The sequence below is a fragment of the Pomacea canaliculata genome, linkage group LG8, assembly GCF_003073045.1.
Source record: "Pomacea canaliculata isolate SZHN2017 linkage group LG8, ASM307304v1, whole genome shotgun sequence".
In the NCBI taxonomy this organism is placed as follows: domain Eukaryota; kingdom Metazoa; phylum Mollusca; class Gastropoda; order Architaenioglossa; family Ampullariidae; genus Pomacea; species Pomacea canaliculata.
This window is the reverse complement of record NC_037597.1, coordinates 1,193,128-1,220,406: the sequence shown is the minus strand read 5'-3', so window position 1 is coordinate 1,220,406 and position 27,279 is coordinate 1,193,128. Positions and strand designations below refer to the sequence as shown.

Genomic DNA, 27,279 nt, shown 5'->3' with positions numbered 1-27,279 from the left:
AAATTCAAAACATCTGTTTCTTTTCTAAGACACATAAATAAACATTATGAAAAAACGTCAGGTCAGTAACTCAGTTCATCAGACAATGACCAGATCTGGTATTCAAGTCCAGCCTTTTAACAGCTTATCGCTAAGTATCCAGCACGTCTATCCCTGATGGCTACATAGGGGTGGGGAAGTCACACAAGAACACAACAAAGATGGAATTTGCCACATAACTGTAGATTTTATTCAGAGCTTCACTTGGCAGCTGGCCTACCCTCTCCTCTACACTCTCACTTCAAAAATCCAAAAGCCTCCCTCATTGTTGTTGATTTTGGAAGGTAAAGTGCTGCCAACTCACTGTGATTTTGGAACCCTATTTTGATAGTTGTGGGGGTCTCACTGTCTATAAATTTGTATAGCATAAGTATCGCTCTGGTAGGGATTAATTTTCCATTCGTTCGTATCTTGAATCTTTTTACAGCCCTGATTTTGATCCTGCAGCTTGCACCAGCATCTCATTTATATCTTCCAGGCTTTCTTCTGAGGGCACATTTATGACACCTAGCCCCTTTTTCTGTTTTGTTTTTTTTTCTGCTTTGTTCTTGACCAGGTATGTAGAAGGGCTAGAAATTTATCTTTATGTGGCATTTCTTTGTTGCGCTGGGTCCTTGTATCCTATGATAAGTTTGTTGGATTTGATAGAGGGTCTTACTTCCTCTAAATTTCCTATTTGTTGGTTTCTCTGCACAGTCGTGAGGGGCCTACAGTTGCAATGCTTTTATTCTCTTTTTCTTTTGGGACTGTTTTTACTGGGAAGACTAACTGGGGTCTATTCCTGCTGATGATTGTTTGAAATCCATAGTCTGAGTCCTCACTCAATCTGGTCATTGTCATGTGGCTAGCAACGCTATCGTTTTCACTGTTGTATTTCATCATCTAGTCTCGGACGTCAGGTTTTTTTTTTTTTCATTTCTGTTCTTTCACTGTGCATAGTGAACTGTCGCTACTTGTTTCACTCAGGTTAAGGTCGTCTTCATGAGTCAGATCATTTTTCCTACAGGAACTCCTAGTTATTCTCTGTCTTGCTTCTTTCCTAGTTAGCGGTTTTACCTTTCTGGTTAGTTGGGGGGGGGGGGTCCTTGATTTTAGCAAGTAGCTACGACAGTTTTTTATGAGTTAGTTGCTCTTCAGAAAGTACAGCCGACTAATGTCCATTCTCACATTCAGTACAAACTGTAAGACAAGGTGGCATGCCAGGTCATGGGGCCAAAGAAGGCCAGAAAGATTTCTTGATTACCATTAGCACACCCCAACAACCCAGGCTCCAGAAAAGTACAATGGCATGGCTGTTATGTTTAATATTAAGATGCAGCTTAGCCTCTTTCAAACAAGTATAGGATGAATCCATAGCTGCCACACTCAAAGCTGTCATGTAAATGATTTTACTTGACACCTACAAATAAACAAAATAAAATGTAGTTACCAATTGTTTTATTGAACCAAACAATAAGAATCAAAAAGTGCCAAAGTCTACATCAGAAAGCAAATAAGACTCCAAAATACGTGAAAGCAAATGCTAAAGAAGTTGCAAATTTAGAATGAAAAAAAAAAAAAAGGTTTTACGATGTTCTTTTATCTATTGTTATGCTATATCATGTTTCTTTCTCCATAGTCTGGTGGTTAATGTGATTGATGCATTGAGCAAATGGTCACATCTTAAGGCTTGTTGCTAGAAAATTACCCCTACTCACCAAGCAGCAGCATTACAGAAATGTGTACTTGATTTATCAATGAAGGTAAAGGGTCAGGTTCCACCTTCCACACGCCATGCTGGGCCACCAACATTCACTGCTCCTATGGCTATAGAATTCTTTAGTTTGCCATCTCTCTCTCCACAGGGTCTCTATTGAGTGACTTCCCACAAAGTTTCACCTTTATGATTGATTTGTATAAGTTTAGAAAATGTATTGACTTCACATATAACAAATTCTTGTAATCATTAAATCAATGGACCTTATCAGCATTTACCCACTGGTCAAATTAAAAGCTAGTAAGAGTGATATTATGTTTATGTTCCTACAACTTTACATTTCCAAGTATTTGATGAACTGATTTTGATGGTGTTTTCAGTGATACAAGTTGGTGTAAACTGATGTCTTTAGTATCAGATGCCCACGACAATTTTGTAAAAAAGCTATTCCCTGTATTTGTCTCTTCTAAAGTACTGTGACAAACATCTTTATTGCAAATTTGATGTTCAAAGAGATTGGTTTCTAAGTACAAAGCTGAAGGATACTGCTCGTAAACATGATAGCCAATAGCTCCAGCATCAAGTGGTGAAGATGTATCATCAAGCTGTTTAAGAACAGGAATAAGCATTTTAAGAAACAATGAATCTGTCTTTGCAAAGAAAATGCCAAAATCCAAAAGATGAGCTAGTCTATTCTTACTCTTTTGAACAGTAGCAACAGCTGGATAATCAAACAAGAAACCACTATGTTTCTGGAATATGATATTACACGTCATGATCATTCCACCATACTGTGCCAGAGTGTGCATACCATACAACACTTTACTATGCTGTGATGAATCAAGCTCAGGAGCATGTACATAACTGACACTATAGTTTTGACGAAGTTCATGCCATAGAGGATCCTTTACAAATTTATGAGTATGCAGAAATACATGATCCACTGCTCCTCTAATAAAGGCACTTTTTATGCTTAATAAACATAAATGGTCTACTGAAGTACCATATAAATTCAAAATGTGAACAATTTTTTTCATTGGAATGTTTGTTTCTGAAAAAGGAACCAATACAGTCTGTGTATTGTATACAATCTGACGAGCAAAGTTGTGAAAACTTGTGTTTTGATGCCAAATTTCGTACGGGACTAAATGCTGACTTGTATGAATACAAAAATGTTCACTGGGTTTTGTTACATGCATCAGTGATGGACAATGAAGTAATATCCTTTTATCCACTGCTGAAAGATTGTATTGTTCAGCTTCAGGCACAAGAAATAACTGGGTGGATATTCTGTTTTGTTGTGCACATGATACAACAGAATTTGTATTACAGACATTGTAGACATTCATGTCCAAATTATTATTTAGATGATAAAAAACTTCTCTTGATAAATTTGCCAATATAATATCACCCATAATAAAAATTCCACCAGTGTATGAAAAATCTTCATTTTTGTGAACTCCTTTAAAAAATTTGTCACAATGCTTATGATCTTTCAGCTGTTTTAAACTCAGCATTGGAACTTCTCTTTGAATATCTTCAAACCATGTTAAGTACCCTTTTCTATCACTTAAAGGCATTTCAAGGAAGTGGAATATAATTTGATCTGGTTGAAGTATTTTAGCAATGCTGAGCAAACTGAGATAATGCTTATACTCAAAGTGACCATTATGACACCAAACATAATGCACTGTGACAGGTGGCAAATGTCTCATCAACTCATTATGCCTGTCTCCTTTGGAAAGATGGTTATAAATACCATTTACTTCAGTAGCCATATTGTCAAGAATATATGGATTCCTCAGCTTTGAAATTTCTACACATCTGTAGGATAAATATATTGTCAAAATGAAAAATGCCATGCACATTCCAAGCAGACAATACAACAGAAGTTGTGGTGACCTGAAACCCATAATTACTGTGGTGTCAGTAGAAATATAAATATTAAGACAAATCCGAAGCAATATCTTTGCAACTGATGATGCCAAAACAGTGTAAGGTGCTGCCTTTAACAAAAATGCAGATATTCCTCTTTCAAATATGATGTCTTTTTAGCCTGTGACAGTCATCTGAAAAGTATGTAAAACGAAAAACTCCATTTCAGCCAACACCTTCTGCTTATTGTATCACTAGTGTTATATCAATTGGCTCTCATACATACATTGATAGCAAGCAAGAGATCATTTTAAACATTAAAGGCAAATGTTTGATAGTGATTGTCATCAGAAATCACAAGATTAACAAATGTTGGGAATATTCAGCATTTTTCATCATGAAGAAATTAATGAGTAAATCATACAATAGAAATCCAATTCAACTGAAGAAAATCTGCTAAGAATTTCTAAAAATGTTCATGATTTGGCACTGGGATTCTGAAAACCTAAAATTTTGGTTGAGATATTTTTGTTATCAAGCATCAGGAGCACTTTTACATACCTAAAAATATGATACTAATAATTAAAGCAGTTATTAACATCAGAGATCATGATCATGGTAATGCTGTACAGTCATATCTTGATCTTTCCCTCTCTCTCCTCCCCTCCCCCCCTACACACACATACTAAGTCCCTAACAGTTTTAACTTAAGGTCTGAAAACTCTTGCATTTTATGCATGAGGAAACAATGCAAACTAGTGCTACTATAAGATTAAGAAGAAAATAATGCTCCTATTCATGATGTAACTGGCTCAGAAAACATGTTTTTTTTCCCTTTCTGATTCACACAGATTTGTAACTGCATATACATTGGAATTAAAAATAAATGTAAGAAAAAATTTATCACAGTATAATTATTTTTCTCCTGTTTCAAAAGAATTTTTTTTAAAATGCCTTTATCTAAAAAGTGTTAGTTGTGAATAAATAAACCATTTCTTACATGATTTTCTTCTATCTAGTACTCTTGATTAAAGTTTCTACAATTTTGTAAGTGTCCTCATTCTCCCATGTTAAAGAAAATGTCATTCTTGGCAGTCCTCTGATATTTAACAATAATATATGATTTAATTTATGAACGATATTTTTTAGGCATATATACATTTTTCATGCCTATGTCCTTAATGCAATACAGTTTAAAAATTACGCGAACGTATGAAAATAACGGTAAGTAATGCTTTTCATTTATAAATATGATCTTAAAATTAATAAAAATAAAAAGGGGAAATTATATTAGAGAGCATTTCTCAAGCAGAAGGCTCAATGCGCTATACAAGAGAAAGGATAATAAATGTACATAGAACACATACAGACACTGTCCAATATATGTCGGTGTAACAAAACATTACAGAACGTACGAAATAAAATAACAGCAAAAGCAAAATTATTCACCAGAAACCATGGACGTGTATTTAGTAAAAGTTCGTGCCAGTAACGAAAGTACACCTCCGGGTGTAGTCTGCGCATGCGTGGAGATTCAAGTGACGCATGCGCACTAGTGCCAGACGCTGTGCGTGCCTAGAGACGTCTTGCTGGTCTAAAGTCACTTTTTTCCTCAGGGATATCTCGTCTTTTATCATTGACAGCACGCTGCATACACATTACAACATAAGCCTACGATTAATTTATTTGTAACGTTCGTCAATAGGTTACAATCAAAAGCGCGGGGCCCCTTGAAGCGCGGGGCCCTAGGCAGATGCCTCGTCCGCCTGCCCCTAAGCACGGCCCTGTTTGTATATAGCATATATGATTTTGTATGAGCAGTCCAACCATGAACGTAGATCCCTATACACGTCCATGGTCCGACCACTATATAGGTCAGTTGCCCGAGCGACTCACTCACTCACTCACTCACTCACTCACTCACTCACTCACTCACTCACTCACTCACTCACTCCTTGATTTGTCACTGTCAGATTTGAACACACCACCTTTCAGTCTTCAGACCTCGTCTCTAGCCACCAGGCTATTCAGCCGTTACCAACTAACGTGTCTAAAGTTCGTGAAAAAGTCAAGTTCGCTGTTTACAACAATGAACAAATCCGCTGAACCGAGACGCACACGCCCCAGAACCGTGACGTCATCGACAACGAGGCTGCTGTTAACGAAGATGACTAGTGCACGACGGACCACAAACACTCTGCTACTGTCCCCCTAGGTACCTCCAACTGCCAGGAACACACACGTCATACTCAATGGAGTGAACAAGATCGGAGTGACAGACGGCAACAACCTACCCGATCCTCTCCCCTCCAGACATCATTGTACGCGTGGTCAGAGTTGCCTGCCCAGTCAATGGAGGACATCGAAAACGGACAACAGTACCCTACAAAGAACACCAACAAGAAATAAGTGACAAGATGGCCCGGCCCTCCACAGTTCATGACAATTGCTATCCCATAATGTCGAGGACTTTGTGTGGACGGCAAGACACAAGCAAGACAAGGGAGAGAATAAGTTCCACTGACCCAGTGACTACGCGACACGAGGTGTCCGTGCTAACGGTCACCAGGACACAGCACGGGACTCACCCGTGAAAATATTTCACATCTTCAACTGCGACATCGACGGTTTGCTCGTGAAAACTATCCTGGCTTTGTACAAAGCATTAACGTGTTTGTTATTGTGTCTCACAGACATTGCTTGACGTCAGCAGTACACTGCAATGTTTCTCTGACTTCCAACGATACTTCAGTCCTGCTTCTACACTTACATCGCAAGGAAGAGCTGCCGGCCGATATCCTTGTTTTAGTAAAAAATGTATTTAATAAGTTTTTGCATAGACTGCAGTGTACGGTTGACAATTTGATTTTATTGCAATTTGACACCGAGTTTAACGACAAGTTCTGGACTTAAACTCACAGATGAAACGCAGGGTTCGGAGACAGACCAGGAGATCGATCCTCGGCCCAGAACCGGATCCGCTGGGGTGGTATGGTTGCGGCACTAGGAGGGCAAAGAAGACTAAAAAGATAAGTGGGTTTGTGTGTGTGTTGCTTCCACCATTTTGTAAGTCTATGATCATGTTGAAAGCACAGTTACATCTGGACTTACAGGTCTACCACAGAGACGTTAATATTCGAATACCACTTCTACCTACCACAGCGTTCTCATGGCAACCTACTATTTCTACCTACGCATCTGGTTTTGTAACATCATTTCTCATCTCCATCTCTTCCCCAGAAGCACATTTTCCAGAGTTCCTCGACCATCTCACCGGAACATGGAGATGAAGCTGAGTTTCTAAGGTGGCCAGTGACAAATCACTGTCATGTGACCCCCAGCTTTCATGCTCGTTGACCAACGGTGACCTCGCCACCAGTTCTGTCCATTTTTCACGGTTCCTCAAAGCCCCATGGGGAGTTAATCACACCAGCGCTGTCCACACTTTCCATGTATCCTCCTCCCTGTATCTTTCCTCTTCTTCGGTATTCTCTTCTCCACTTTCCTTATTGTTTGGGCATCGTGGTGTTGATTCCCTCTCCGATTTAAAACAAATGATATCACAGATGGTTGGCCTCTTCAAAAATGAGACGTTTGCGATTTCTTTGTGGCTGTCGAACCTTTGCAGTCAGATGTTCCGAAATGTTTGTAAAGGAGACATATACCCACGGAGCTGGCGCAATCACAAAGACATTTCTCAGCGAGAAAATCGCTCTTGGTGGAGATCAGTGGCGGGCAAACAGTTGAAATGCGCTCTGGGAGAGACAGGTTGCATCAATTCGGCATTAATGTCCTCGCCGTCTTAACTACAAAGACAGGCTGGAAGATGTGTATGTGTGTGATGGAGGAAATGTGTATTTTTTGATCACCTTTCAGAGACCGCTGGACACAGGATCTGTTTTGTCATGTCAAGTATGCCTTTGCTGTGAATGTGATTTGTGAACGCTCAGGTTGTTACAGTTCTGGGCGTGTGTCTCTGCATGCGTGCGTGTGGGTGGAGTGTGCTCTTCTTTCTCTTTTTCTTCTCTTGCTTCTGTCGTCAAGGAAGAGTTTTTGATAACTGTGGCGTTAGCTTAAAGAAGTGAGAGAGAAGGGTTGTCTGAGGAAGGGTTGTATAAAGGAGGACATTGACTGTATGACGCATTGTGCTATCGCCAAAAACCAAACAAAAGCAGCAGAATCAACAACAACAAATACATTTAGACATCATCCCCTCGTCCTCGCAAGTACAATTGAATTGCTGGACATATCATGAGAAAATTTCTGTTATTTCGAACGTTTTTAATTTAAAGGTATAAACACTTGAACTTTTCACCTTTTGTTTTACATGACTTTAAAGAAAGCAAATTAAATAAGGAAGAGTTTATTTTAAAGAAAACAATTTGATCCAAATCTGATGTTTTGTCCATGTCAGAAGGCTTCAGAAATTTCTGTTTGTGTCGTTGTCGCGTCGAGAAAGTCAATGAAAATAGAAAGATTCGTTTGTCAAGGTAGCACAGTTGGTAGACATCTTGCATTCTGGTTACAATGGTGCCACAGCTTCAAGCATTCGTCTTCACTAGTTTTGAAACTTTATCCTCGGGCTTTTCGGCAGTCGGCTAAATTTGTTGTCACATCACATCACATTGCATCACATTAGAATGCTAAATTTTAATTGCCCGAGGGTAGTCACGTGACCGTGGTGACGGGCCTGGTGACCTACCCGGTCGTAAAATATGCGGCGTTCAATCGTTCAATTTTGTCCATGCACAAAAAAACAAATTCCAAATTTCCGAACCCACAGTCCGAACACTTCCACTGTCACAACACATCTTATGTTCCTTCCGACCATTCAATCCCCCCTCCCCCCTAAAAAAAAATCTCCAGTTGAAAATGACACCAAGTCTCCACTTGAATATAACACAAAGTTTCCACTTCTAGGTAACACAAATATGTCCACTTGAAAGTAACACAAAGTTTTCACTGATACCGATGCTCTTCCTGAAGTTATTTCTAATTCAGCTCTGGTTGGTGAGCCCGAGGCGGATACGATGAATAAGCGAAGATCAAACAACAAAAGTGAGAAAAAAAAACCCCACAAAAACCTGGAGAAAAAAAGTCTTTAGCTAAATGGCAAGTTCAAAACTTAACTAACATTCTTCAAACATTAAACACACGCTCACCGAACAATCAACAAAGATACACACTCACCTCAACAGATACAAATCTGGTCAGGATGTGCCCAGTCCAGTCAAGGCTAACTTCCAATTCTGTTCAGGACTTGTTAAATAACACAAATCTGGTCAGGATGTGCCCAGTCCAGTCAAGGCTAACTTCCAATTCTGTTCAGGACTTGTTAAATAACACAAATCTGGTCAGGATGTGCACAGTCCGGTCAGGACTACAACACCAAGTCGGTTCAAGACTTGTTGCAAACAAAACGTCCGGACACACTGATGACACCGAGGAGACTGTTACTTCTCCCCGCCCCCGTCAAGGAAAAACTCACACAACAACATCCCAAACACTCAAACACTCTTTCCTTTGTTCTTCGAACAAAACAACCTATCAACACCAGTTGATTAAAAAAAAAAAAACAACAACAAAAAAACAAAGCCCGGCCGGCCATCCCTGTGTGGCGCGCACTCAGACAGTAATTGCTGTCTTTCAACCTCCCCCTTCCAGTTACTTTTTCCCTGTCTCCTTCCTAGCTCAAAAAAAAAAACATTAAAAAATATAGCGCAGCAGGTTTGTGACATACCTCAATCTCATTTATTATTACTTTCTTTGTTTAAACGTCTGGTCAAACAGATTTCTCAAATCATGAAGTGGAGTCATATCTGGCGTCCTGTCGGTAGAGGTTGTTGCTACTAATCCACTGAAAGACTTTGCAACTTACATATCTTGTATTATTTTAATTTTAACATAATGATTATTTAAAATTGGAACTTTTGTAGTTAAAAATAATTTTTTGTGCATCAACACTCTTGGCCAAACAGACAACAACAACAAAAAAAAAAAAAGGAAAAAAAGAAAACAATGTCTAAACTTTTGACATAAAGGCACGAGAGTGATTAGTGTTCATGGAGTGGTGAAATACTAAATTAAGGATGAATGAAAACGGTCCAGCTGATATTCAGTCTGCATCAAACCTTTAAATGTCATGTCAACATCATCTTGTGTGATAATGTCTGTGGACTGCCACTTGTTTGGCAGTAACAAGTTGGTTATTTAACTAATAAGCTTTGTCCGTCAATGGAGAAGCAGCCAGAGACATTGGTGTGGAAGGAATGTGCCATGTCGCATTATGTAAAAAATACTGTCATGTTTGAAATGAGTGTAATGGCGAAGCCTGCAAGGAAAAATAACTTTGGTACACGGGAAATGGCCAAAAGCAGCTTGCCATGTACGATCATCGAAACACAAATCATTTCCGGTCAGTAGGTCGCGCACGATTCTCGATTGGGTATGGGAGCCCCTCACAGGGTGCAAACGTACCCACTCTTTGGTTTGAGATCATAAAGCATTCTTGTAGTGACGATCATATAATAAATCGTGCTCGAAAGGCAAGTTAATGGATGAGTTTCTCATGACAATGGCCAACATGCAAATTTCTCTGTTAGGATCAAGTTAATTATACATCTACAGAGGTTTTCTCTCAGTGATTCTTTAATTGTGTGGAGGACAAGACCACTCTACCACGCCTAGCTGGATGTTCAGTCTACATTTAACTGACTGATGACATTTGTCACACAAGGAATCAAAAGAAGAGCAAGAAGACCAAGGTTCGTAACCGACAGGCTGGCAGCTTTCTTGTCCTCGGCAATATTACCAAACGGTTGTTGCTCGGCAAGAAACACATTTTTCACTCTTGACTGTAGAACAGCGCCTCCACCGTCCACAAGCGTTGAAGTGGAAACATAACAAGATTACTGTAAGCGTGGTAAATTTAATTGCTTCCGTCGTGCAGATTTTTGAGTAATCGTTTGGAACAAAACTGATTACATCCGGGGCTGCGATTCCGTCGTCCACTCCGTCTGCCTGAGGAGGCCATGTTGTGCTGCTGAGTAATGTCCAGGGATGCGGTGCCAGACTTTTGTTTGGCGTGAAGTAGCGTCAGATGTGGGGAATGATTTGTTGTCATTACGACAAGCACGATGACTCAAAGATTAACACGATTACATCCATCTGAAAGTCATCACTCAATATGTCGCGGGCTAAATATAGCAAGACATTGGGCAACGGCCCGCGCGTGCTTCATTCAGCGTTAGCGTGTGTGTGTGCGTGCGTGTGCTTTATGTGTGATGCATGTGAATATAAAAACAACACTAATAGCAATAAGGAAAAAAACATCGAATGGTATTCATGTATTGATATAGCGTGTGTATGTAGAAAACAAAAATGTCTTCGTGCATGCTTGAGAGGATCAGAGAAAGAGAGGGGGAGAGAAAAGTTCCAGCCTGATATGAAAAACAATTAAAAAAATGTACGCAGACCATTTTCCATATTCCATCTTATTGCAAACTCGACATTTTAACGCCTGTTGTTATTATAATGACGTCATGTGTGTACACTGAGACCTACTTTATGAAGCAGGACTACAAGTTAGGGACTGCGAGAAAATGTTCTGTCACTGACTTTCCCTCTATACTCCAACCTCAGGAGCAGGTACAAGACTTTGCCTCCTACGTTTTGTTGGACAGTTTAGCAGTCAGTGACAATGAGGTTTTCCATCTTGTCACAGACTGCAGCCAGCATCCTGCTTCCACCCTGGGTACAGTATAGTCTGCTCACTCTCTCACTGCTATCACAATGTCCTGCAACATCAAGAACGTCCCACGTTGAACATGGAACGAATCCGTAACAACATTTATAACTTAGAGCAGACGATTAATCAAACAATGAAGTGAAGATCATTGAAGAGAACATCAACTTGCTGTGTCCTTAGCGACAGTAGTAGTAGTAGTAGTTGTTGTTGTTGTTGTTGTTGTTGTTGTGACAAGACAGGCGGCGCTGAGCTCTTTTTCCAAAGAAACATTTCATGTAGAACATCTTTGATTGCTCAGGCCTGTCGAGGTCACGGATTATCATCTGTTAGCTGTGAATATTCAAGCAAAAATTAGTGGTGTGACACAAATATGAAATTTATAGGAACAGATCGCTTTTAACTATTTAAAAAAATATTTTCAGAGGTAGTTGTAAAAGCATGAAAAAGATATGAAAAGAAGTATTCAACTGCTGTGCCCCTCAGTGTCATACCATGCCTGTAAGCAGTATCAGTGTCACTAGCAGACTCCATCTATAATTCATTGCGAGACGACGGCCCTGTAGCCAACTGCTCAATCAAGGGATCAGATAGGGTTCCTGTATCTTTTTCTTTGGGCAAAAGGAACAATCGCAGACAGGTGCAATGTGTCCAGCTAATCGCAAACTAGTCATCTAGAAATACTTTAAAATATCAGTGGTTTAGATGGTTGCTAGGCGTTGGTTGTAAGCGGTGTACCTCTCAAGGTATTAGACAACATCTGATCCATTCATGGTTTTCAAGATTTGCACATGATGGCAGCTGCCAGTCCAGGTAAGTATCTGAAGATTTTTGTTCTCCGACAATACTCCGGAAAGAACACTCCTTCCCGCAAGGTTTTGTCAAGAAACACCTCACTCGTGTTGTCAGGTGCCAGAGCAAGGTGGATAGACAGCCAGAGTGTCAGACGGACAGACCCACGGATAAGATCGCGAAATGCCATCCAGATTGTTGGTCGCCCAGACGACAAAACGCACTTGATCACGCTTGAAAAACATTCAGCAAATTAACTGGAGGGCAAGGTAAAACTAGTCCGAATGGAGACGAAACAGGAGACTGGCGATGCTGCTCGTAAATTGTCTCCCTTGTTTTAGGATTTCGTCCCCTGGCTCTTGCGTCTGTCTACCCATAAATCAGAGCGAGAAGCAATATGGCCGCCCGCTGGGCGAAACAAACCCAACCGTGTCCCAAGAGAAATGCTATACCCTAGTCCCTCTTGACACCGGAGCAAGGGGAGTGAAGAAACTGCTTTTATTATTTCTTTATTTGGCCTCTGGGATGCTGACAACAACAGTTCAAAGGCAGTTGTTTGGGGTTTTGGGTGCTCTTTCGGGGCAGTTGGTTATGATGAAATTAGCATCGGGAATAAAAATTAGGCTCTGGGGAGAGAACAATAAGACTCTAGACAGCAAATATCAGGCAATTGTGCAATGAAAATCGGAAAACAAAAGTATACTTTTGTATTTAATCTCTAGTCTGCATTATTCATACGACTGAAAATAAAAACAAAAATTACGGCTGAGTAAAACAATTGGATCACACGATCGTACAAGTAATATAAACAAATCGCAGCTAAATTATCTTCAGATAATTGCCCACAATGTACATTATTGAGGTGTGGTGGACACCCCCAGCACGAAGCTAGTAAAAGCATTTTACCTCTTGCAAATCGAAAAACTCCTCTCCTGCCGAAACACACACAGGTGCATAAGCACAGACATTAAAAAAAAACAAAACAAAACAAACAAAACCAAAATAAATAGAATGGTCAAGAACGAACTTGTCCATTACCAGCGATAAATATTTACTAACTTTAACAAAAAGTTATTTGTTAGATGAACTGCATGTATTCAGACTAAACGACCACTTTGGTAAAAGATTGAAGTCTCACTAGAAGCACAGAGTAAAGAAGTTGTGGGGATGAACATGTCGCGTGGTGGTAGAGAGAAAACAACACCCAAATGCCAAGTAGATGTACAAAGGCCGAGGTGACAAGCCGCGGCTCACAGGCTTATCCTAGTCACAATATCTGCTTCCTTGGAGTAATTCTTTTTTAAAAGGAGTTGCACATTTGATAATTTCAAACCTAAAATGTATTCCTGGCAATAAAACCGTCGTTTGGCCTCGTCGAGCATTTATGAAAATTCAAAAACTGTTCAACAAAATGTCGTTCCACTGTCATTTATTTATAATTTTACAAATCTTCAAACTCTGCGTGTGACTGTAATTGTAAGAATGAGTAAGCTGTGTCTCACCTACAGTTTTCAGGAAGAACATTAACATTGTTGCAGTGACCATTTAAATAGTCATCCTTTTTATTTACATTATGTAACAAAATTATTTGATCACACACATAATTACCTCAGAAAACCGAATAATAATAATAATAATTGTTGGCAATAATTATCTCTTCTAGCGCAGAAGAGCAAACAAGTGAGCGAGTGAATGAGCGATGATATGTAAAACCTTTCCGTGAAAGGTGTAGGACTCGAGGTAATGTTGTATTGCTGTTGTAGAAAACTTCACTGTCTCAGACAGGCGGGAATCGAACACTGGTTCTGCGCGGTAATTAGGCTACTCTACACCAACTGGTAAGATATTCAGTGTCTGAGCGTTAGTCCTGATAAACGCGTGCTCAGGATGACTAACAATGAGACGCCTGCACCCTAACATTACCTCTAATACTCCACGGCAACCCCATCCTCCACAGTGGATCTCCATACGACTGGTGCGAGGCAGGGCAAAGATTACCAACAGACTTGCTTCTAGGTCAGGTCGAGGCCTTCATGACGATGTATACTGCTTTCGCTCTCTGACCTTTGGCCTAAAGGCCGCGACTGCAACTTGAAAAGTGCTAGCCCAAACATCAACGCTCGGTCGGTGCTCTATGTATGTGTAGCTCAGTCATGGGTAAGTGACTTAAGATATAGACTACAGTGTGTGTATATCAATTTTCATTTTATTTATTCTGTCACATTTCGATTTTATAGGGATGTAGATACAGATACTATAAACAGTGTAAGATGGTGTCGTTACATGATGGTTAGCATGACAGTGTTGCCAGGGAGTTAATAATAGTAATTCAGGTATAGTACTTTGTGAACAGATATGTTTTCACAGAGCGTGTGAATGTAGCATTGTAGTACGAGTGGTGAATGTGATAAGGAAGAGAGTTCCATTGATTAGCAGCACAGAGGGAAGACGTCGGTGTCTGTATGTGACTGTCTTTGTGGGAGGGAGGACAGAATGCAGGAGTCTGAGGCGAAGGTTTCGAGCAGGGGTGTACGTGGACAGACAATATTTCAGTAAAGTCCACATTCTCGTAAAGGCAAACTTAAGCATATTTTAGGAATAATAATAATTTTAAATTATTTTCCATCATGTTCCTGTGTTTACTGCAATGTTTTTACTTCTGCACAAACTGACGACTTATACATTGTTGAGTGGGATACAGTTCTTGTTTTGTTTTTTACCTTCGAAGAAAATTAACCTCCTAGAAAACTTCTTCTATGTTTTGCACTCATTATGATCTCATAAGAGTAGGCAAAAGAACTAAGCAGTATTCAGAGTTATAGGCATTCACACATATTGGGAGAGTGTGCATATAGATTTGATGCATTTTAATAATATGAGGATGAAATATGAGTAGCAGTTTACCATAAAAAATAATTTGCTCACTCATCCATAAATTGTACCCAAACCTGCATTTTGAGCATAAAGTGTTACTAAAATCTAGAATTCAAAAGCAAAATTACATCAGTGACAACTTTTCAAAAAATACTGCGATTTCTCCAACAGCTTTGAAGCGCCTTCAAGTCCTTTCCAACATCATTTATCACTCCTGCCAGCTACAACCACTCCATACATCAACTACATCAACTTTCATGCCATTGGGCATTTGCATCAATCCCATTATAAGTCTCTTTGATGAGAAGGTTCATATCAGAATTCAAGGACTACCTGCAGAGACCAAAGTTACTGTAAAGGCATCAGTAGAACATGAATGGAAAAGACTACCAGTCACATTTGTATCATGCAGCCATTTTATCACTAGTCTTGCAGGGGAAGTGGATCTTGCCAACGATACCTCCCTTGGGGGTTCTTACACAGGTAGGCAGTCTGAATCTAGCATGTAATATCATAAGACAGTCATTACACCTGATGAAATGAAATATTAAGTTTAACAGTTTCAGGTATTTCTGACGAATATCAATACTATTTCAGAGAATCTAGAGCAGGTCAACAAGCCACATTTAACGAAAATATTAATAAATTGCGATTTATGTAGTTTAAGATCATGTTCATGAAGGAACTTATGACGGAAATATCAGAATACACCAAGGCCAAGCTCTAATTTTAAAAAGTCAGAAAAGAATTTTATGGTGTCATTTGTTTATTTGATCAGTGTGTGGTGCTACATAAAATCAGATATTTGGGTTAGTTGTAACATTGATACCTCATTTTGTTTTCTTTTTCCTCTTTCTTTCGCAGGGGTAGATCCAATGGGATTGTTCTGGTGTTTGGTTCCTGATCCTTCAGGTTCCCAAAACATTCGTTTAGTGGTCAAAAGGGTGGAACAGTCGTTGACCTTTGTCTTTTCTGTTTACCTGGGGCATCTCTCTCTACAAGAACTTCACACATCAAACAATCCTGTGTGTATGACCAATGTTACTCGCACATTCATGGCTCCTGGTGTCCGGAGACTGGAAGTCAGGGATGGTCGCTTGAGGGGAATACTTTACCTACCTCCAGGTCTTTATCATAAGTTCCAATTTAATTTTTAATCAAATTACAATTTTTTTTAGTATGTTTAGCATTATTTCTGAGATCCCAAAGCAGAAAGTTTCAGTGGCAGATAATCTGCATTTATAAGTTATGGACCACCCAAGTATATTTTCTGAGTTTAGTCATTTGCTCTTTCTTAAAACAGTTTTTTAAAATGAAGTTTTACTTGTACAGAATATGATACTAAGAGTAAATAGAAGTTTAAACAGTGGAAGAGTATTTGTCCTTCTTTAACCTTCAGCTAAATTCAATGTACTTTTAAAAGGCTTACAGTGCAACGATAAACTTTTTTCAAATATCTAGTTTTTGCACCTTTTCTTTGGAATACTTGTTAAATTTTTAGTCTAAGACTGTTCCATTCTGAAAAGATTCATCTAGCATCCATGATCTGTGTGATTCCATTCTTATCCTGGGTATAAAAATCAACATACATTTTGAGTCTGAAGTAATTTCATGATACAGTACTCATGTTCATTCAGGAGAAGGACCCTTTCCTGGGGTGATTGACATGTTTGGTTCTTCTGGTGGGCTGATGGACCTACGTGCAGCACTACTGTCATCCCATGGTTTTGCAGTCCTTGCTCTGCCTTACTTCAAATATGAAGATCTTCCAACAGAGTTGGGGGATGTTGACTTTGAGTACTTCAAAGTACAATAGCTACTAATTCTTTCTGTCTGCTCTTTTACCTTCGACTATCTACTTATAATGTATTTCAACATCTTTTAAAATAAAGTAGGCAATACTTCCTGCAGCATTCTTTGTTAACATTATATGTAAATGTAGCAGTAGTGTGGAGGTAAGAGGTGGTAGTTGGAAATCTTTAGTTTTTCCACACACACACACGCTCAATCAGCTGCAGGCAAAAGACTTGGCAGGTGGAATGCCTTACTGAGCAGACGTATTCAACAATTTAACATTTCTTAGTCATTGTTTCCTGTGCCTTATTCTTAACTGTGTCTGTCCTTTCACTTTCTGTTAACTTCCTGACTCTTCTACTTTCTCCTGCACTCAAGCACTTCTCCCACTAACATGGCAACCATTGACCATCTATCCACTCATCACCAAAATGCCCAACTACAGCTTGGTTACATATATCTGTATCTGTTACAGGGTTTATATAGGTCACTTAATAGTTTATTGATAAAGACGCCTGCAAATGAATAAAAAAGCTGACACACCTCTTGCAGTCTGCGCTTGGTATATTGAGGATTATGTGGTAAATTCATTGTCCTGTTAAGCAAAGGCAGAAAATTATTTGCTGACATATTAGCAAGATAGTCAATTGAAAGTCTCATTTACTGCAAAGTCAGTCTTAAAATCTGAGATATCTTTTGGATCTCTTCTTATAAACAGTTTCCCAACCACTAGAATGTATTATAATTGTTCTGAATGCTTTTAAAACACATGTAGCCTCCTTAACATATGCAGGAGGCATCCTGGTGGCTCTGCAACCACAATGCAGTGAGAAACAATGGAATTGGTGTCATTGGAGTCTCAAAGGGTGGAGAGCTGGCACAGTTAATGGGGTGGCTGTTTCCAGAGGTTAGTGTCACATAAGATAAAGGTTGTCCCATGACGTACAGCTGGTGGGAACTGAGGTGTTAGAGACCATTCCTATCTCAGTAAGGCAGTGAGGGTCGTTTCTGTCTGTTCTCCCTGATTGCCTTACCTTTCCCAACCCTTGAGGGTATCAGGTACTGACTCCACAGCTAGGTCAAGTAAGAGTAACATGTTCATGTCAGATGGGTACTAATAAGTGATTAGCCAAGTTGTTAGAGTGCTGGCATCCAAACCAAGTGACAAGCCAGGTTGAAGCCCATGTGATGCAGCAAACTTCTTCCAGTCAAACCAGATCAACCTTGGATCAATGCATAATGGTGGGAGCAGATAATACACCATCATTTTAAGTGAAAAAAACCCTAGCTCACATTTCTCATGTGCTTTAGTGTATAGACAATGCAGAAAAGAATCTGGGTAACCAAGAAGAAGAATTCATCAGGCATTTGTAGTATTCAATGATCTGGTAATACAGCCAACACATTATGAAGAGGTTCATCTTGCATAATTTTTCACACAAAAAGAAAAATGATGCTAAAATCATTTGCACAGTACATGTTGTGGAATTAAAGTCTAGCATTATCTGAAAGAAAATAAATTATATAGAATTGAATTATTTGCTAGCCCTTATAAAAACTATAAACACAAAATATGTTAAAAAAAACTTCAATGGATATTTTCAAAATGATATTTGCAGGTGAAAGCTGTGGTAACCATCAATGGACCTCCAGCGTACACATATATTGACCTGAAATGGAAAGGAAGATTATTCAAAAAGGGAATACCGTATGTTTCAGCATGTGTGGCAGCTCTTCTCCCAGAAGCTCATAAACTTATGATGTGCATAAACAGTTGCTGGCTTGGATCGAATTTTTTTTTATAAGTCATCCCATAATCTTTGATAATCATTGTGGAGTGATGTATTAGAGACTGGATGTTTCTTAGTACCATCATTTTTGTGATGGCAATACCCTCTCTTCTCCTTTTGCTGCCATGATGGCAAAGATATTAGAAATATTAGGAGACTCATGCCTTTTCTTTGGAATCCAAGAATATGCTAAGCTTCTAAGCAAAGCTACATTCTTTTTTAGAAGTTTAGCCCATTCTTGTATGATGATGTTGATGAAGTTAGCTTGCTGCTTGGTCAGTGTAGGCACAGTTATGGATATTCCTTACATTCTAATTCATGGCAAAAAATGATTTCCTTGTATTTCAGGATTGACAGCAATTTGCTTCAAATAAAGGAAGGTGGTTGCTCATTGAGAGATGTATATAACATTCACCCACAAGATTTCATACCAGTAAGTAATTGTAAGTCAGTAATTGTAAGTACTGCAGGGTGGAACAAGTGGCATACATATTTCTTTCTTCCTTCAAATCTTTTAACTATTTTAAAAAATGTGTGGTGTGTAAGGGACATTGGAAGTCCAAAATTGAAAATCAGATGTCAACTTTTGTCATGATTTTTTTTTTCTTTTAACAATACATAATAACATCTCTCTTCTACTTGTTGGATTCGGGTTGTGATTCTGGTCCAGGTGTGGGAAAGTGGAGCCCATGTCCTGGCCCTTGTTTCAGATGATGATGGACAGATAAGCCCACACTGGGCTGATGAATGGAAAAAGTCTTGTCCAGCAGAAAAACAGCAGCTGCTAGACGTGGTCCACTACCCAGGAGCTGGACACTTGCTGGAACCACCCTACACTCCTCACTGTAGAGTTTGCATCAATCCTTCTTATGGCAAGTTCTTTGGTTACTCGTGTCATAGTCCATGTTTTGTTGTGAAGGAATATTATCAGGAGAAAAGAATCCAGATAACTGGATGAATTTGGGAGCAACAAAGTGATCAGATAATGCATCCAAATGCTGTTTAAGACTTCCACATTTTGTTTCTCACAACTAAACTGTATGGCACCTAGGAAGATCTAGAGAAGGCAGCATTCAAAGGTGGACTGATCATCAACTTTCGTATTTCTAACAAACAAAAAGAAGTATTTATTTTGTTTCAGGTATTAACATGCTTTGGGGAGGTAGTAGAGAAGATCATGCAAGAGCCCAAGAAGATTCCTGGCAAAGAATTCAAGACTTTTTACGAAAACATCTAATGTCTTAGTCCCATAATCAACATTCTTTGTGTTAAATGTTGTACATAACCACCAGGTCTGTGATTTTCTGTGTTAGAAGAGAATAAGTCTTTTGTGAGTCATGGAAAACACCTTAGTGTTCTGACATGATTTTAAGATTATATTTTCCTAATCCAAAACATTATTTTTCTTGTCATAACATAGTAGGATGTTTTGATGTGAATGAGAAAACTTTCTTCCTGCATCCTCAGATACAAGCAGGCAGAAAGTTGGCAAATGAGCAACTGTCTCTTTACTTTGAGTGGCATCAACATGCCATTAGATACCTTTTTCCATGTTTTTGGTGAGATGTGGAGAAGGTTCCACATCTCGTCTTCGCTCTGCCCTTATCTACCTCTCGCTACTGTAGATCTTAAATCTTGTTTGTGGTAGGCTTCACCTGACTACATGATACACCACCTTCAAGTATTAATAGTGGTAATGCTTCATCTGGCAACGGGCGATGCCTCTATACTTCTGTTATTTAAGGTTTGGAATAAGCAGAGTAAATAATCTTTTAGTTATCACTGTTATGTAAATTTGGTATTAATGTGATTAATATGAGAATTAGACATATTTTTTGCTTTTCTCCTAGTGTGAAACTCTGAAGAATGCACAATCTGTTGTTTCGCCTGATTTGTAAAGAATTTTTTTCAGAGAAATAAAGTCTTGCTCTGAATAATCTTGTTCTGATGCATGAGAGGTAACTGTTTTTACTGTTGACAGATGTTTCCTTCATCTCTGCTGGTTTAGTCTTATACTATTTACAGTCAGTCCTTTGCCGACATGACTTGACTCTATAAAAAAAAGCTTCTGTCTCATTTCAGATGCCTCTCACCTCAGCATTAAGTATCATACGTGTTAATCATCAAGTCTTGGAACTGTTAAAAAAAATTTAATTTTAATTAAAACATCAGACACTCATTCTGACTCAATGCTTAGACCCATCAAATTGGGCTTGATGGATGTTCCATTCTCTTCTTAAACCTGAAGCCCTGCTTTCACTGAGATGTATGTGTATTTCTTCTAATATCTGCAGAATTCCCAATTGCTTGCTACATAGTGTCAGCAGGACCTGTCAGTATTTTTCTGTTTAAATTGTCATTGTCCTCAGATAAGCCTTTGTTTTTTCCAGACAATTTCTCCCACTCTCTCCTGTCCAACTGCCCTCTGTATCTTCTCCATAAAATCCAACAAAACTCTGTAACATTACTCATCATCCATGAGATCATGCAAAACCTCTTCTAGGCATGCCAACTTTTACTATATTCCTCTTTTATCTATGTCACTTGTCTATCAATAAAATATTTTCTTGCATTGACAAAAATTATACTTGAGAAGCATGACATGGCAAAAATATGGACTAATTCTAATAGTGACTGATAAATAGAAACAGAACAAATTCACTGTCAATCAGGGGCCTATGCCCACAGATGATAACATAAAATCTATTCCATATACCACCACCCTTTGTCAAGAGGAGAGAGTGGAAGCTTTACCTACCTGCTAAACTCCATCTCAAGTGCCCAATACTGGTCCCTAATGTCCATTCACCAGTCATCACTTCTTCACATCTCTGCCAAGTTGATATAACTTAAAAACCCTGACCATTTGTTTGAAGGGCACATATGTTCATATGAATAATATGAAGCTGTGCCAGGATTCTAAAAGTTCTAAAGTGTTCAGAACTGATAAGCAAAATGTAATGACTTTTTCCGACACCATTTCCCATTTTTCCAATACTTCTTTGACTCTGAAAACTTTTTATGAACCTTGAATATAAATTCTGAAACAGATCTCAATATGTCACACTCATCAGAAGTACATCTTGCAAAATGAAATGAAATTAAAAGCAGATTTTTTTCCATTCTTCGTTTAATTACATATCATAAAATCAGCAACAATAATTTCTATCAGCCAGGCACGATTGGCTATGACACCACATTCACATAATCTTGATGCAAAGAGCAGTCATTGCTAAGACAACCAATGAAGCTGTTGGTTTTTCCACTCATCAGGAACTCCAGGATGAGCTGTACTTGCATGAATTACAAAAGTATGGATATCACTGTATCAGCTGCTACAAAATCCACTGTGTTTCCCGACTTTCCCTTCAGTCTTGAAGAACCCATTATACACTCTTGTACTGAATGGTCCATGTGTTACAAATAACAACTCACTGTAGTATATTCTAACTCTTGCTTTTCAAGGTCCGTATCTTTTTTATTTCTTTGTATAAAACAGGTTGCCTCACTGAAAATAAAAAAAAAAAAGCAAAATACCTTGAAAGCTAAAAAACCTTTCCCAGGATATTTTTTGAAATTATAATTTTTCAGTCATCTTTAAGTAGTCCACTGTTTGCACAGTGAAACACACCCCAGAAACATCTCTTTACATGCATAATACTCTGAAGAACATTGTAAGCTTACCATAGGGATCCATACATATCTGTTCTAGCTTTTCCTCAGTTTTTAGTCTGGTTCGTATCACTCTGTGTCGAGTACCTGCCAAGCTTTCCAACAACACCATTACAACTCTGTAACAAAAACAGAATGCAAAATGAAGTGGTAAATTTTTTTCACATTCAACTCCCTCCAATCAGCATTCATGGCACAATAGTTCAAAATATTTAACTCTTTATAGTTCAGTTTCTTGTTTTCCAAGTACTAATTTTTTTTGGGGGGAAGGTATTCAAGTGAACTGCAAATGGTTAGTATCAGGTTACTGTTTAGAGAATATTTTACAGCAAAACTTTATTTTATTTATGCATGTATATTTTCTTGAAAATTAAAGAGCTTTATAAATAATTTAAAATTCTTTCCTTTCAATATGCAGTAATGGTGATCCTGAAGGTGCTGTATGTTTATCATTTAAATTTATTGAATCAATATTAAATTCCATACTTGGCACCCTTTGTCATGTCTTGTCTGCAGCAAATGTAGACCTTTTTGTTGAGAAAGAACTGTTGAAATAAATAAAATAAACAGTAAAATTTGATCCCTTATTTTTTTCTTATCTTCAAACAGGATACATAAAAGTCTATCATAAAAGCATTGTTCATGACAAGCATGTGACATGAATGACATAGAGAAATGTAATTTTTACAAAGAAAAGTCTACATGTTCACCGCAATCATTCACTGCACATTTACTAATGTGCATCTGATGTACTAGTTATTATTATATACCCCTTCTTATGTCGCCAGCCTTGGTCCTTTCTGAAACTTTGAGGAATGGTGGTAAGATAAAATTACACAATAGAGTTACACACATTATGTTGCTTCAAACAGAACAAAAAGTAGAACAAAGCAAACCCCAATTCGTATATCTACACCATTATCTTTCTGCTCTTCTCCTCTCATACTGTTTTTTATCATCAAGTTAATTTGGGATTATCAAGCTTTTTATGCATTATAATACGACTATGCACGGTTGTGATGGCCCTAACATAAACATCCTTGGCTGGTAAATTGTGAGACAGAATGTTATCTTGCCTTCAGTATTCTTTGAAAATGTTTTACTAATAGTCTTCTTTACTATGATATCCCGTTCGCAATAATCGTGAGATCCAAGATTGCCATTTTACGATATGTTTTTCTGGTTCTTTTCCCCGCTAATTAGTGAATTTTAAGAGTTTCAAAATGTGCTGTAATCCAATGCGAAACTGAAAAGGAATATTTTATTTAGTATTGTATGCTTTTGAAGGCTACATACAGACTTACCGATGAAGGTGGATGATTAACTCAGTGAAAGGCCGACCTTGCGTTAGAGCAGTTGGAGTTACTTCTCTTGTGTTCATTCTGCGAATGAGCAGAAAAATATTTTATGAAAATAAATAAGTTGAAATTTACATGGCAAAATACTTAATAATTTTCTAACTTTTATCACTTGTCTTCTTTCATTCAACTTTAATATTCGCACAGATTGTGCGTGACTGACCCGGAAATAGTCGAGAGTTTACGGAAATAGCCGATTGCCACGTTAGCAAGCGTTTCCAGTCGCAAAACGTTACCTGAAAGTGTGAGAGAGCTTGTTTCTCTCCTGTTTCTAGTGAAATTATGGACTTCAAACAGCTTGTGATTTTGTTCTGTGTGATATGTGTTGCTAGGATTGATGCCATCAGATTTCACTTAGGTTCAAAGCAGCGAAAATGTCTCCGCGAAGAGATCCATAAAGACGTGTTGGTTACCGGCGATTATGAAGTTCAAGAGAACGGACAACGCGCAGATTTGTCGGTAAATATTTAATGATTATAAATCCATTGGAGATGCTATACAAAAGTTAAGTATCTAAAGTGTGTTTTGATATAATTAGGGTCTGAAATAATCGGTTACTGCTTTTTAGGCAGAAGTTTCTTGTCTTTGCCAAACGGATTTGTGACTTTTATGAAGCGGTGGTCGCTCCTAAGCCACATAGGCCTACATTTGTGGCTTTGACGCCGTAATCTAGCAGAGCATTCCAGCTGTTCACTAATTTTATTCTCTAAGAGAATTTTACTTGATAATTTCTTTTGATATGTATTCCGTGAATTCAGTTGTTTGATCAAAACAAATATTAAGTCGGTTGACGTCGCATCAGCAGGACGTAATTTTTTATATACTCCGTAAAACAGCATATATATGTGTATAGACAGTATAGTACAGGCAACAGTGCTGTTCTACCTCAGTATTTATGTTTGGAAAATTACCACATACGTTCTTTAGGGAGAGGGATTACTTTTTAACTATATATTAAAAAGCTGCCTTATTTATACTAATAGAATTGGTAGTATGAATGCTAATGCTGTAACAGTACTAGTGGCTGCAGCAATGCACACTTTCGGTTGATAAATTTCTGATTGGATACAAATTTAATTTTAATGGATGTGAAACTGATTTTAATTTATGTTACAGGTAACAGATTCGAAAGGCCACATTCTGTATTCTAAAGAAGATGCCAAGAAAGGCAAATTTGCCTTCACCACAGAGGAATATGATATGTTTGAAGTTTGTTTTGAAAGCAAACCTGCAGGAGGAGGTAAGGTACATGAGTGAGAAAATGTCACGGCCTAAACTCTGTCATATTTCTATTATGTTACTGCATCAAAGTACTTTTTACCAGCAAAAGATATTTAAAATAATATATATATATGTGTGTGAGCAAGCAGACTGCCTATGGAAAGAACTTGGATTATTTTTAAGATGCATTTTATGGAGTATATGCAGTTGCTCATACCTTATATTTTATATCTTCCTTTTCATAATTAAGTGTTTTCTTTCCTCTTGCACCTTTTTGAAAACAATAGTGCTTTCTTTGACAAGTGTTCAATTGATGTTTTGTGCAGTTGTTGGACCAGAACGTGAAGTATACCTAGAGCTGAAACATGGTGTAGAAGCCAAGAGCTATGATGAGGTGAGCATGTCTTCAGGGTTTTACAAAGGAATTTACAATTGTTATCTATATTGAAAGGAAATTTCTGATATTAAACAAACCGAGAAAGTGAATTTGGCAACTAAGTTTACTGCATTTAATGCATGTTTGATTGGAACAACAGAATGAAGAGATTTACCTTTGCATACCATGTGTTTATCAGCTTGCCAAGGCAGAGAAACTGAAGCCACTTGAAGTAGAGCTGAGGCGCCTCGAAGATCTGTCAAAATCAATTGTTGATGATTTTGCTTACATGCGTGCTCGTGAAGAGGAGATGCGTGACACTAATGGTAAGAATTGATGTGCATGAGGTCAGAACAGAGCTGCTTTATACATAATACAGTTGTTTTAATATGGTTGTTTATTCTTTTATAGTTAATATGCGATTTGTTTTCCTGTCCCTTGTATGCTGTCCATGTTTTGTTTTTGTTCTTAAGTGCTAAGAGCATGCTCCTTAGGAGTGCGAGTATGCACTTTACAAATTTTGTATTTATTATTATTAATAGAAAATGTGTTTCATCTTTTGATTTGTCAGTCGAAACTTGTGAAATGTGGATTATAAAGTTAATATGAAGCATCAAGAAACTGTTTTTAAATTGTAGGGTTTTTTTTCGTTTTGCAGAGTCAACACATTCCCGTGTCATGTATTTTAGCATCTTTTCCATGTGCTGCCTTTTGGGTCTTGCTACCTGGCAGGTCCTGTACTTGCGTCGTTACTTTAAGTCTAAGAAGCTGATTGAATGATGTTGCCTTAGCCAATTAAGTTACTCAAATGTGGGTGTTGTGCACAGTTTCTGCATGTAGATTGTTCTTTGCTGGAAAAGTTTTTTTTAAACTCAAGTATTTTGTTAAGTGTCTTAAATAATAGGTTGGTTTGTTTGCATCTCTTGGTAGAAGTGTTAAAATGATTGAACTGAAATAAGGCCATGGTTAATAGCATCTTAGTCTTTATTTTTACTGGGAGATCCTGTGCACAACACACAATCTGCCTAGGGGACAACAGAGTATAAATCATTGAGGTGAGAGAGTGGATTTTGTTTGTGATATGTTTGTTGAAGTGTGCACGTGTACAGTTGCAAGTATTTGTTAGGTGATCTGTAGTTCTGGAGTGGGTGAAAGTGTTCAAAAATTTGGGTGGTGCTTTGTATATATTTAAACATTATTTTTTTTCTTCTATGAATTTTTTAATTCTCTGTCATTGCTGGCTTCATGAATATGATTAGTTTTTGTCTAAGTGCCATGCTCATCAGTGATAGTGATGGTTTAAGAGAAGTAGGCTACGCTTTCAAAGGAAGCTTCATAAAAATGTGTCTAGTATTAATTACCAGGGCTGACATCAAAATTGAAGATCAATGTGCAAGTAATAAAGTTGTGAGAGTGTCCACTTGCAGAAAGATTGACTTCTTGAAAACCATAATCAGCAGCACTCACATTGCCCATCAGGCCTATGCTAGTTTAATGTTTCCCAGCTATGAAAGCAGATCATAACAGCATGGTAGTAAATTTAATATTTTTCAGGAGTAAAAGGTTCACTTTTTTCCAGAAGTTCCTTTGTTGTTCTGAAGTCAACTATGCAAATTAGTAATGTTTACATTAAACAAAGCATGTCAAAGTGTAATAACTTTCACTCATGATCTCAGTAAATAGTTTGCTCCACTACCTTCCCCTCAAAAAAGAGAGAAACCAGTGCTGAGCAGAAAAGGATGATTTTTAAATATATAGATACGTGTAATGATGTTTGAAGACAATTATTTATTTCTTTGTTAAGCACAGTGCATGGATATAATTTCAGATGGTATTGTTAAATTTCACTTTCCTGGTATCAAGTCTTAGCAGCACTTTTTTTTCATTAATATTTCTGGCATTGTTGAATGTGATGTTTTGTCTGCAAGATGAAAAATGGTATTGCTTGATTGCTTATAAAATGGAATAAATTTTTGACATAACTTGTGCTTTGGTACTTGTTGAATTTTTTGCAGAGGGGGTGTTTTCTGTTTTTTACTTGAAATTAT

At 38.0% G+C, this 27,279-nt stretch overlaps 3 protein-coding genes and 1 long non-coding RNA gene across 6 annotated transcripts; 2 read left to right on the top strand and 2 right to left on the bottom strand.

Moving 5' to 3' along the window:
- Positions 1-206: 206 nt before the first annotated feature.
- On the bottom strand, positions 207-5,241 carry LOC112569764. Of its 2 annotated transcripts, XR_003100530.1 has the most exons (3): positions 5,060-5,241; positions 1,737-3,804; positions 207-1,438 (listed from the first exon to the last, which is right to left on the bottom strand). XR_003100530.1 is itself a non-coding variant. In XM_025247658.1 (2 exons), the coding sequence occupies exon 2, from the start codon at positions 3,646-3,648 to the stop codon at positions 2,062-2,064; it is 1,587 nt and encodes a 528-aa protein (XP_025103443.1). In that variant the 5' UTR covers positions 3,649-3,804; positions 5,060-5,241; the 3' UTR covers positions 1,449-2,061. The 2 variants fall into 2 exon arrangements, 1 of the variants encoding a protein (XP_025103443.1); XM_025247658.1 differs by lacking the exon at positions 207-1,438 and having other exon boundaries at positions 1,449-3,804.
- An 8,734-nt stretch (positions 5,242-13,975) lies between these two features.
- On the top strand, positions 13,976-20,538 carry LOC112570652 (acyl-coenzyme A amino acid N-acyltransferase 2-like). Of its 2 annotated transcripts, none has more exons than XM_025249192.1 (9): positions 13,976-14,303; positions 15,192-15,503; positions 15,885-16,145; positions 16,658-16,827; positions 17,608-17,721; positions 18,434-18,522; positions 18,953-19,037; positions 19,275-19,476; positions 19,746-20,538. In XM_025249192.1, exons 1-9 carry the CDS (start codon positions 14,285-14,287, stop codon positions 19,847-19,849), a joined length of 1,356 nt encoding a protein of 451 aa, XP_025104977.1. In that variant the 5' UTR covers positions 13,976-14,284; the 3' UTR covers positions 19,850-20,538. The 2 variants fall into 2 exon arrangements, with proteins under 2 accessions (XP_025104977.1, XP_025104979.1); XM_025249194.1 differs by lacking the exon at positions 13,976-14,303 and adding an exon at positions 14,321-14,479.
- A 1,178-nt stretch (positions 20,539-21,716) lies between these two features.
- LOC112570291 lies at positions 21,717-23,718 on the bottom strand. Its single transcript, XR_003100620.1, has 4 exons — positions 23,581-23,718; positions 22,763-22,821; positions 22,289-22,395; positions 21,717-22,112 (listed from the first exon to the last, which is right to left on the bottom strand). It is a non-coding gene; the product is annotated as an uncharacterized LOC112570291 (long non-coding RNA).
- An 85-nt stretch (positions 23,719-23,803) lies between these two features.
- LOC112570290 (transmembrane emp24 domain-containing protein 10-like) lies at positions 23,804-27,213 on the top strand. The gene is made up of 5 exons (XM_025248672.1): positions 23,804-24,093; positions 24,751-24,874; positions 25,182-25,249; positions 25,431-25,557; positions 25,890-27,213. The coding sequence occupies exons 1-5, from the start codon at positions 23,917-23,919 to the stop codon at positions 26,009-26,011; spliced, it is 618 nt and encodes a 205-aa protein (XP_025104457.1). The 5' UTR covers positions 23,804-23,916; the 3' UTR covers positions 26,012-27,213.
- Positions 27,214-27,279: the final 66 nt, after the last annotated feature.

Coding starts and splice junctions, on each gene's coding strand:
- LOC112570290 (XM_025248672.1), top strand. CDS start 23,917: ATGGACTTCAAACAGCTTGTGATTTTGTTCTGTGTGATATGTGTTGCT. Junction 24,875..25,181: donor AAGCAAACCTGCAGGAGGAG/GTAAGGTACATG, acceptor TGTTTTGTGCAG/TTGTTGGACCAGAACGTGAA. Junction 25,558..25,889: donor GGAGATGCGTGACACTAATG/GTAAGAATTGAT, acceptor TTCGTTTTGCAG/AGTCAACACATTCCCGTGTC.
- LOC112569764 (XM_025247658.1), bottom strand. CDS start 3,648: ATGGGTTTCAGGTCACCACAACTTCTGTTGTATTGTCTGCTTGGAATG.
- LOC112570652 (XM_025249192.1), top strand. Junction 16,828..17,607: donor TTGACTTTGAGTACTTCAAA/GTACAATAGCTA, acceptor TAACATATGCAG/GAGGCATCCTGGTGGCTCTG. Junction 17,722..18,433: donor TGGGGTGGCTGTTTCCAGAG/GTTAGTGTCACA, acceptor TGATATTTGCAG/GTGAAAGCTGTGGTAACCAT.